The 10,987-nt window shown below is 46.4% G+C and overlaps 1 protein-coding gene and 2 non-coding genes across 4 annotated transcripts in view; 1 reads left to right on the top strand and 2 right to left on the bottom strand.

Moving 5' to 3' along the window:
* Positions 1-1,724: 1,724 nt before the first annotated feature.
* Positions 1,725-1,796, bottom strand: Trnap-ugg. The gene has a single exon. It is a non-coding gene; the product is annotated as a tRNA-Pro (tRNA).
* A 4,657-nt stretch (positions 1,797-6,453) lies between these two features.
* On the bottom strand, positions 6,454-6,525 carry Trnap-ugg. Its single transcript has one exon. It is a non-coding gene; the product is annotated as a tRNA-Pro (tRNA).
* Positions 6,526-6,986: 461 nt separating this feature from the next.
* Positions 6,987-10,987, top strand: part of LOC119652790 (adiponectin receptor protein) — a 74,079-nt gene continuing 70,078 nt past the window's right edge. Inside the window, exons 1-2 of one of the 2 annotated variants that reach the window (XM_038057104.1) lie at positions 6,987-7,239; positions 8,087-8,445. In XM_038057104.1, the coding sequence (XP_037913032.1) occupies positions 8,134-8,445 (312 nt within the window). In that variant the 5' untranslated portion in view covers positions 6,987-7,239; positions 8,087-8,133. Of the gene's footprint in view, positions 7,240-7,282; positions 7,486-8,086; positions 8,446-10,987 lie in introns of those variants that run through there. The other variant, XM_038057103.1, reaches the window with a different exon arrangement.

Genomic DNA, 10,987 nt, shown 5'->3' with positions numbered 1-10,987 from the left:
TGGCCACTGTTAGGCCCATTGTGCTATCCCCGTAAGTTGCCTATTCAATGGCTTCCCGCCTACGGTGTTCGCAGGCTTTAGCGAATCTGAGAACATTCTCCAGAGGCAGAGAGTGTGCAGATTCTTCATTGAAGAAAACCTTGCCAAGGTGTCTTCGTCTGAGATCCGAGGATGCCGGGCAGCTGCATAAAAAGTGCAGGGCCGTCTCCTCCTCCTCCTCACATTGGCTGCACATACCCGAACCACTACCCCAATCTTTCCCATATGGCAGTTTAAGGAGCAGTGTCCCGTCAAAAGCCCTACTAGGGTTTTCATGTTCCACTTCTTAAGGGACAACAAAAATGCCGCTCTAGTGGCCCTAGGTTCTTTCACAAGGATTTCCTCCTAAGCTGTTCGCACTGCTCAGTATCGTAGGCGGATGGATTAGAGTCGTCATACAAGACCCATCCATCGGCTTCGATAGCCTTGGCTGCAAATGAAGACCTAGCCGTTGCCGGCCGAGCCCCCTTTGCTGCCTTTTGTGTCGAAGAGTTAGGACCGTCCGAGGACCGCTGCCGCTTCGGTTTCCCCTTAGCCGCAGGTGCCCCGAACGCTCCTTTCTCCTCAACCTTGGCACAGCTCTTGGGTTGTGCATTGCCCAGAGGCGGTTTGCCCGAAGGCGGTTTGCCCGAAGGCGGTTTGCTGTCCGTGGATAGGTGCTTACCCATGGGCAAGACTTTAGCCTCAGCAGGTGGCGCCGATTGGAGCCTGGGGTCAGGAGTACTGACAGGAGGGGCCTGCTTCGGCTCGTCCGTTAAGGACTGGGTCCCAATTGGATTGGTTCCCACTTGAATAAGTGGGGAATCTGAGTCTAGACACAGGTTCACCATCGGTGAGCTCAGGGTTGCCCCTTCACTCGGTGTTGGATCGTCGCGATCGAAGTTTAACTGTGTTTGCTTTATAGGTTTATGTTTTTGTTTTTTTGTTTTTTCATAGTTGGCTGCCATGGCCTCAATTTTTCCGAGGAAAGGAAGTTGATCTCGGCAAAGCCCGTTTTTGCCGAGGTAAGCCTAGTTCAAACTAAGGGTCGCCTGGTACCAAGAGTTCACCCTTTACGACCATATCTTAACCCCTGTGACCATTCAGCCCTCGGCACGGTAGTCACACCTTGGCTTGGGGTTTTGATTACCGCTTGGCTTCAGGTGTCACCTCCCGGATCTTTCTTACTGAGCTCCCTCACCACGACAAGGTAGGTAATCGTCGAGGGAGACTGGATCCATTTAATATTCACAACTCCACTACAACTCCAAATACAATAAAGTATGCAATAACGACGCCAGTCGGTTGGCTGCTCCAATTTGGCTGTTACGTTGCTAACCGAATAAGCGTCCCTGGTGGTGACAATTTTTGGCACCTGAAGTGAGGTGCGCTTGAGTTGCTGCAACTGTTTCCGGCGTCTGCGCGCCGCTCTCGGTGGAACAAAGTGCTGGTCCTGCGCGAGCTTTTCCTCCTACGTCAATCTCGCTCTCTTCCGCGCTGCCCGTCGGCGCAATCAAATGTATACTCGAACTTTATGAAGTGAATTCAATCTGTGGAATCATTTGCGTTATTTGCAATCCTGCTTTCTTTCTCATTCGGCCCTCCTTTTCCCGTGGCATCTAGCCTCGTGCGGTGATCTTGATATTAATCTAAAACCGACCCAATGTCAATCTGCCAAAAAGAGACAAACAAATATAGCAAAAAGCGGGTTCAACCGGGATTTGAACCCGGGACCTCTCGCACCCAAAGCGAGAATCATACCCCTAGACCATTGAGCCGACTGACCGGATGTGGGAAAATAACGGTTTAAAAGTACACAAAAATACAATTTTAAATTTTGTTTCTAAATTATAACAAAATCTACAAAAAATAGATGAAATGATTTTAGATATATTTCGTGTTTTCTACATTAGAATTAAATACAAAATAACCGACATCTACCGGAAGATGTGTACAGAGTTCAGTTTCGGAGTTGCCCCGGCTAGATATTGTCAGAAACTGGCGGCAGATGGCACAAAGCAAATTTAATACTTTTGTAGCTATTGTGGGTTAACGTTTGTAAATTAAACGCGATTTGTAGCTAACAATTAAACTTTTTATTTAACTTAAATTACAAACACGCGGAATTGAAATTATAACTGTCGATTGAGCGAGAGGATCTGACAGTTGACGGATATGTCTATGACAACTTATGACAGCATTGTCACACCCCTACATCACTCTCCCCCGAGTGACATTGCCGTCACGATGACTTTTCGCTGGAGGATAAGTGTGTTTCGGTGGCGGTCTGGAATACAAATATGTTCGTTTAAGATCCTGGTGAGTTTTATTTTCGTCATTCAGGAAGAAGGCTGGCTTTAGTCGTTCTGTTGAGACGTTGAAGTTCTTTCCATTAACTTCAATTCGAAATAGACGATTGGTGATTCGTTCGATAACAGGATGCGGACCTGAGTAAGGTGGCGATAATGATGTACGAACTCGATCATCTCGTAGAAATACGTGTGTGGCAGAACTCAAGTTTCGGTGTACGAATTCGACAGGTTTGTTGTGATGTGCTGATTGTGTTGGACGAATATTACGCATTTGTTCTCGTAGTTGATTCACGAATTGAGCTAGATTATCGTCAACAGTTTGATCATCGAAAAATTCACCTGGCAGTCGTACAGTGGATCCATACATGAGCTCGGCACATGATGCGTTTAAATCATCCTTGTAACACGATCGTAGTCCAAGTAGAATGGTTGGTAAAGAATCGACCCAGTTTTTGTTTCCGTAACACATTATTGCTGCTTTCAGGGAACGATGCCATCTCTCAAGGATGCCGTTGGAAGCTGAATGGTATGCCGAGGTTCTTGTTCGTTCGCAACCGATTAGTTTCGCGAGTGATTGGAATAGTGCCGATTCAAACTGGGATCCTTGATCCGTTGTAATTATTCGTGGCACTCCGAATCTGGCTATCCAATTGTTGTAAAAAGTTTCGGCGACTGTATTCGCTGTCTGGTCGCTTATCGGTATTGCCTCCGGCCAACGAGAGAATCGATCTATCATCGTCAAACAATATTTGAAACCTTTCGAGAGTGGGAACGGGCCAACTATGTCGATGTGTAGCTGATCGAATCGACCATCGGGAATGGTGATATGCTGAGGAACGTTCTTCGTGTGTCTGCTTACCTTCGAACGTTGACACGGTATGCATGTTCGGCACCATAACAGGATGTCTTTACGCATATTCGGCCAGACGAATTTGTTGCAAATTTGTCGCGATGTGGAACGTCCGCTTGGATGAGCGAGCTGGTGAATAGTGTCGAATACTTTTCGTCGAAGTTGGGTAGGGATGTAAGGTCGGACTTTACTGTCGGTTACATCACAATAAACTGGAAGTTGTCCTGCAGTCTGTATTGCTTGTAGTTTTAATGATGTTGTGTTGCTATTTAATAAGGCTTGAAGTTCTTGATCTTGTTGCTGTTCATGCGATAGTTTGTCTGCGGTGAACGAAGATGGTATGGAAATGGCGTCAACTCGTGATAGTAAGTCGGCGACTATGTTGCTCTTTCCTGGTATGTGGCTGATATGCGTTGAAAATTGCGATATATAACTTAGCTGGCGTACTTGACGAGGCGAAGCATGATTTGGTTTTTGAGAGAAAGCATAAACGAGAGGCTTGTGATCGGTTTTTATGCAAAAATTTGATGCTTCCAGTATATATTGGAAGTGTTTGATAGTGGCGAAGATAGCTAGCAGCTCTCGATCATAGATGCTATATTTCTTTTCTGCTGGGCTGAGTTTTCGTTTGAAAAACGCCAATGGTTTCCACTCTCCGTCTTGATACTGCTCTAAAGACGCGCCGATGGCTACATCAGAGGCATCAGTGGTAATTGAAAGCGGGGCGTTTGGTTTAAAATGCACTAAAAGAGTGGCGTTCGCGAGGTCAGTTTTGCATGATTCCCACGCGTTGATGGTTTCCGTTGTCCAGTCAATTGTTCGTGTGTCGTTCTTCTTGCTGCCCTTCAAAAATTCGTTGAGTGGTGCTTGCGTAGTTGCATAATTTTTCATAAAAACGTCTATAGAAATTGAAAATTCCGAGTGCTTGTCGTAACTCCTTGACTGTTGTTGGTCGTTTTAGGTTACAGATGGCTTCAACACGTGACGGTATTGGGCGAATTCCGTTTGCGTCGATCAAGTGACCGAGAAATTCGATTTGTTGGGCTCCAAAGACACATTTCGAAAGATTGATGACAATGCCAAATTTTTCCAAAGGCTCAAAAACTAATCGCAAGTGTTCGAGATGTTGTTCAAAGTTGTCGGACGCAATTAAAATGTCATCTATGTAGCTGACTGCAAAGTCTAGGCCTCGAAGAGCTTTGTCCATTAGTCTTTGGAAAGTCTGGCCTGCATTCCTCAGACCGAACGTCATGACCAGAAATTCAAAGAGGCCGAAAGGGGTAATGACGGCAGTCTTCTCGATATCTTCTTCAGCCATTAATATTTGATAGAACGCACGTATGAGGTCGATTTTTGAGAAAACTTTCTTACCTGCCAAACCAGCAGTTGCGTCGTGAATGTGACGGATCGGATATCTGTCTGGAACTGTGACAGCGTTTAGCCCGCGGTAGTCCCCGCAGGGTCGCCAGGATCCGTCTTTCTTGGGGGCCAAATGTAACGGGCTAGCCCAAGGACTCGAAGATGGGCGGCAAATGCCCTGCTCCAACATATATTCGAATTCTTTCCGAGCTATTTCCAACTTATCTGGTGTAAGACGCCTAGCACGAGCTGCTATGGGAGGGCCGATGGTTTTTATAAAGTGTCGAACGTTACTTGCCGGCTTTTTGTTAATTGAGCTCGGGTTCGTTATACTAGGAAATTGTTTCAGTAGTTGGTGATACGGGGAGTCGTTGTGAACGGTCAAAATTCCACTGTGGGTCGTTCTTTTGACAACACAAGACGTTCCGAGTTTTGTCGTGGTGTCAATGAGACGTTTGTTTAATAAATCGACTAACAGTCCATGTTGTTTTAAAAAATCGGTTCCCAGTATCGGACGGGCGACATCAGCAATTTGGAAAATCCATTTGTATGGCCGACGGAGGCCGAGATTTAAACATATCAGTTTTTCTCCGAAAGTCGAAATGGTGGAACCGTTGGCAGCGAAGAGACGTAGGCTTTTCGGTTTTAAAGTTTCGCGAATCAGCCTTCGGGGAAAAACAGAAATTTCGGCACCTGAATCTATGAGATAGCGTATGTTGGTTGTTTTGTCGGCAATAAATAGGCGATTTTCTAGGCAGTCGTTGCTGGTCGCCTCATTCAACAACGACTTTGCTAGTTTTCCGGGTTTTGTATATGTGCATGGCTTGATGCACTTTATCGCTGCTGCGCCGAACTTTCGATGATAGCGACATATTTGTGGAAAATTGCGTGTTGCTGACCTCGATTTTTGTCTGCTTTGCGACGAACTGCGATTAGGATTTCGAGATTCGTGAAATTGAGAGCTACGATCACGTTTGAGGTTTTGTATTTCTGCACGCAGCGATCGGATTTCCTCTTTTAAATGAGTTTAGATCATTAAAAGTATTCGTGGAAAGCTGCTGAACAGATTCGATTTGGGGTTCACGAGCATCTAAAATCTTGTCAGCGATCTCAGCGAGTTTGTCGTTATCGGTGCTGTCCATCGAGGCAAGAATAGCGCGGATATTTTCGGGAAGCCGTTGCATCCATATCGATTGTAACAGTTCGGATCCAACTTTATCTCCTGCGAGCAGTTTCATTTTGCGCAGCAAACCGGATGGTCTTTGATCACCCAGTTCGACATCATTTAGCAATTTTCGGAGTCGTTTGCCTTCGGATTCAGTAAACTGTTTGATGAGACGTGTTTTAATCGTGTTGTAGCGATCTTTTTCGGGTGGGGACTCGATGATATCGGCGACTTGTTCGAGAATGGAATAGTCTAGTTCACAAACGAGTTTATTGAATTTGGTCTGATCGGATCGAATGTTGTGAACGAGGAATTGGGCCTCGATTTGGGCGAACCAGAGCGCCGGTCGAGATTTCCAAAATTCGGGAAATTTGACTTTACGAATTTCTGCGATTTCCTCGTTGATTTGCAACGCATCCGAAGCATCGCTGAATTTGTCGGCATCCGACTCAGGCATAGCGATTTCGGGGAAAAATTTTTTAGAAAATAGTTTCCGGGGTCACCACTGTAGCTATTGTGGGTAAACGTTTATAAATTAAACGCGATTTGTAGCTAACAATTAAACTTTTTATTTAACTTAAATTACAAACACGCGGAATTGAAATTATAACTGTCGATAGTGTGAGAGGATCTGACAGTTGACGGATATGTCTATGACAACTTATGACAGCATTGTCACACCCCTACAAATCTAAAACCAACCCAATGTCAATCTGCCAAAAAGAAAGAAGCAAATATAGGCAAAAAGCGGGCTCAACCGGGATTTGAACCCGGGACCTCTCGCACCCAAAGCGAGAATCATACCCCTAGACCATTGAGCCAACTGATCAAAAGTCGGGAAATAATGGTTTAAAAGTGCACAAAAATACAATCTTAAACTTTGTTTTTAAATTATAATAAAATCTACAAAAAATAGATGAAATGTATAAAGATTTTAGATATATTTCGTGTTTTCTACATAAGAATTAAATACAAAATAACCGACATCTACCGGAAGATGTGTACAGAGTTCAGTTTGGGAGTTGCCCCGGCTAGATATTGTCGGAAACTGGCGGCAGATGGCAGAAAGCAAATTTAATAGTTTTAATGGTGGAAATACCATGGGAATAAGGACCTTTTCCACTCCTTCCTGCATTCAATTTAAATTTACACTTTTCCCTGCTTTTCTAAGCATTTCTTTCAAGAAACGTCCTTTTTCAATATCACCTTTCCGCGGATTGTGTCTTGGATGAAGTTCGTTAGTGTTCACGCAGCTCGGCCCCTTCCAATGTCTTCTTCTCTGGGAATGTCAACTGTTTCCCACACGCAGAGTGAGCAAATCAAGAATTTGTTTTTCTCGGTCAAATCGCATTAGTTTCACTGAAATGCCTACTCCTCCGTGCGTGCACGCAGTGTAGTGTCAAATTCGATCAATTTTCGGTCAGACCCAAATCGTGAAGCGTCGCAAATTTCGGAAAACCTCTCAGAAAACTGAAAAATAATCAGGAAAAACATCGAGTCAGCTGTTTCTATTTTCTCTGGAAAGTCAATAGCAGGTGAAAAGAGTTGTTTTTGGCCCTGGAAAGGTGGAAAGGGGCGAGCAGGTTGGAAAAGTCCGCCGCCGAGTTGCCAGCTCACACTCCGCCAACTGAACGAAGTCGAGGAAAAAGACACGCGAAACGTCAGACTCGCACAGTTTCCAATAGAGATCCAAAGCGAAGTGTTATTTGAGACGTCAGGCTGCGGTCGGGAGATCTAGTGTTGGTCGAATTATCCTTTTATTTCACGCAATTCTGTTTCGGGTACGTGTAATTTGGTTGAAGCTGTTAAGTCCTACCCCTTCGGCACAACGAGACGTTTTTTCGGTGCAGTGGAAGCCAGTGGCTGACCCCTTGGGAGGCTCTTTGTTGTTGCGACAATCGACGTCAGTCATTGTTTCACTTTGCCTGGACACGTGACGGAATTAGAACGTAGAAGCGATTTCCGGGCGGCAGGATCGTCCATTTGGGTCATCTGACCCGGCCGAGTCAGCTGGTTTCAGTGGCTCCCATTTACGGTGCTTCCCGCGTCCCAGTCCCGCCTGAAGAGCATTACATAATTACCACTGTCGGGCTCAGGCCAAAGTGCGATCGTCAGCTGGCACCGCAGCTTTGGGATCTTTGCCAACTCGCAGCGAGTCGGAGCTCGTGAACCTCTTCTCGCGGGATCCGTTATTTGTGCGTTTGCACGGCTGCTGGCACCGCAACCAATTGCCGAGCGCTGAACTCTTGAACCGCCTTATCGAGTTTTAATTGAGTGAAATTGTTTCTGTGCGAAAAGTCTGGCCCAGTTGCCTCCTAAACCGACTGCCATCACGTCCGAGTGAATTAAACGCATCTTCTCTGTGTGCTTGTTCGTTTACAGCCGAGTGCCGACACCACCGCCGCCGCAAGCACTTCACACAAATCGAAATGTCCCACAACGAGGAATTCGCATTGCCACCGCGAGCGATGATGATTTTGGCGCGGCCACCGATCCTTGAGGAGCTCGAGAGCAACGAGGACAAGTCGTTCCAGGACATCTTGGGCAGCGACATTGGCCTCGATGATCCCGACATGAGTCTGCGGAAGCGACGTGGTTGGTTCCCGGACACTGAATCGTTAGTATCGCAGGGCATTGACCTTCTGGATGAGGACGATGACGAACTGGTAGAGGAGGAAGAGGATGGGGCCGGATGTCCCCTGCCGTCCACACCCGAGGATCATCAATTGCTCGAAGCAGAGGTAAATATTTTTTGAAAATAATTGTAATTTATGCGAACAGTATTGGCCGAATCGGTGTCTTTGTTAAATATTCTTTGCTAATACCGAACCTGTGTTAATCGGTCCGACACGAAGTTGCCCTCACCTCCTGGTTATGGGGTCAAAATTGTTCAACTTTGTTTGCTTTGGATAGTGAAATACATTAGGCTACGTTCGTCCAAACTTTCAGATTAGCCAGAGCCGACACTTCGGAGCGTGGTGACACACCTGGTACACCTGACATCGTGAATTCAGTTATGAACCTGAAAAAGACAGTCTGGAACTTCCATGCTCCGGGGAGCATCCAGCCATAGCAAGCCTTCTATCTATTGATGAACGGCTCCGTGGTTTGGCACAGGGTTTCAACGACCAGGAGGAGGCCTGCACCACAATGACAAGGTGCGAATCGGCCAAAAAGGACTCTGCAGTTCGCTGCTGGCAAGGGCTCGTCAACGAGGTGGATGGAGCAGATGGACCGAATTGTGCGGAAATTATTCCCTACGGAGTCTACTTGGGCTGATGTCAAAAGCGTGGAAGGCACCTAGGATTGTCTATTTTTCACTATGAAAAACCTGGAAGAGGCAGCCCTAAAAATAAGAAGGGCCCGACGTTATCCCGGGAGAAGTATATAAAGGTGTTTTTCCATCGGCCTACATACTGCTTGGCGCATTCAACGCTTACCTGAAGGTTGCCAGTTTTCATTGCCGCTGGGAAGGTGACAAGACAGTTCAGTTTTTGAGAAAGAAGGTCCGCAGAGTATGCTGTCACTGAGGTTTTAGATGCAGTCCATCGAGGTGGAGCACTCACCGTCAATCTCCATAAATGTTGGTCTTTGTAACGTTGCCTTTCAACCTATATAGTACGTCAACCACACCTAAGCGCCATCGCTCGCGGTTACCTGAAATGCGCCTGAGCTCCCCCACCACTTCCCGAGACGCTCGCACTCGTCCTCTACTGTTCTGTGTCAAGAGCCCTTGGGGCGACCCACTCGTCCACTATCTTGGGATAGTGGATTCCATTGCATGGCATAGTCCTCAATGCAATTGTCGCCCCTTCTTAATGTGTGACCTATCTACTGCCACTTCTGTCTGCGTATCACATCGCATACGAGTGTGAAGCCTGTGCGCCGTGCAAGTTGTTCGTTTGAGATAGTGTCAGGCTAGTGTACTCCGGTGATACGAAGCAGATAGATATTGGCGAAAGCTTGGAGCTTTTGAGTAACAGTGGAATTCATATAGCAACACAGAAAGGACACTAGCACAGAACAGCCGCAACTTGATCTTATTTTTGAGATAGCTGCATTTCCAGATTTTAGACAGGCAGCGAAAGCGGATCGAGCGCTGTTAAAGCGTCGGGCAACATTTAGTTCGGTGCCGCCGTCGGCAGAAGCCACGTTTCCCAGATATACAAATTGATCCACGCTTGCGATGCTCTACCCATTAATGCAGATAGGGAGAGTGCGATGACCCGTCAGACTGAGAACCTTGTTTTTGTGTCTTCAGTCCAACTCCACTTGCCTCTCTTTCCAAATCCAGAGCCATTTGGTCAAGATCCGTGACCCATTGAGAGAACAAACAGATGTCATCAGCGTAGTCGAGATGTTTGAGGAAAGATGTCATAGTCCATTGAATTTCTCCACATTATCCGGACAGGGCAGCATGAAGACCCTCACCGATAACAACGGTGATAGGATGAAACCCTGGCGGACTCCGCTTTGGACCTCGAAATCTTCCTAGATTTTACTGCTTCGTAGGGGATTGTTGTCAGAAATATTTTGAACTCTCTAAGACTGCGGGTATGCGAGATATACTCGAAAGTCAATTCCACATGCTCGGTTACCTCTTGCGGATATTGAGGGATTACCTGATGGCCGCTTCCTACCCGATGAGACGCCGGAGGGCCAGAGTATGGAGATCACGTTGGGGGTAGTACAAGGATTCTTCCTAGTGCTGGACCTCTTAAGTGCATCTAAAAATAGCCTGCTAATATTCGATATGTACAAGATTTGCGTCTGGTCGGTTAAACAGATGATGTTTTGACACTTTTTGCTGGACGTGCTGAGAATCCAAATCCTGCGTCCCGTGTCGACTGGCGGAACGATTATAGAATTCAAACCGACAGACAAGGTCGTAGTTGGATTTGCTGTTCCACAATCATTGCTGGAGTGGAACACAGTCCATTCTAGTCTATTGCACAGAGGTTGGCTGATGTCCCTGGCAAGGGCCTTACGCAAGTATAGAGATGGGAACCTTTGATGGTGGCCTTTGCTTGCCGTGCTGTTTCAGAACCGCTTGGGGCTATTACCATTGTATTCCTTGCTAAGGAGTTCTCTCTGCTGATAGCATTGGTCCGAGATATTTAAATCGCTCAGTTCTGGGCAGGTCACTGCCGCTGACAGTGATTGTGCCTTTTTCATTGTCGTTAAGGGGACATAACTCGCACGATAGTTTGCTCATATGTGAAATTATGGGACAAACCCCGGAGAGAGCGTACAGGGGAGAATTTTTGTAGAATTTTAGGTTCG

Source organism: Hermetia illucens, chromosome 3 (assembly GCF_905115235.1).
Source record: "Hermetia illucens chromosome 3, iHerIll2.2.curated.20191125, whole genome shotgun sequence".
Lineage (NCBI taxonomy): Eukaryota > Metazoa > Arthropoda > Insecta > Diptera > Stratiomyidae > Hermetia > Hermetia illucens.
The sequence above is the reverse complement of the archived record's forward strand: the minus strand, read 5'-3'. Positions and strand labels throughout refer to the sequence as shown.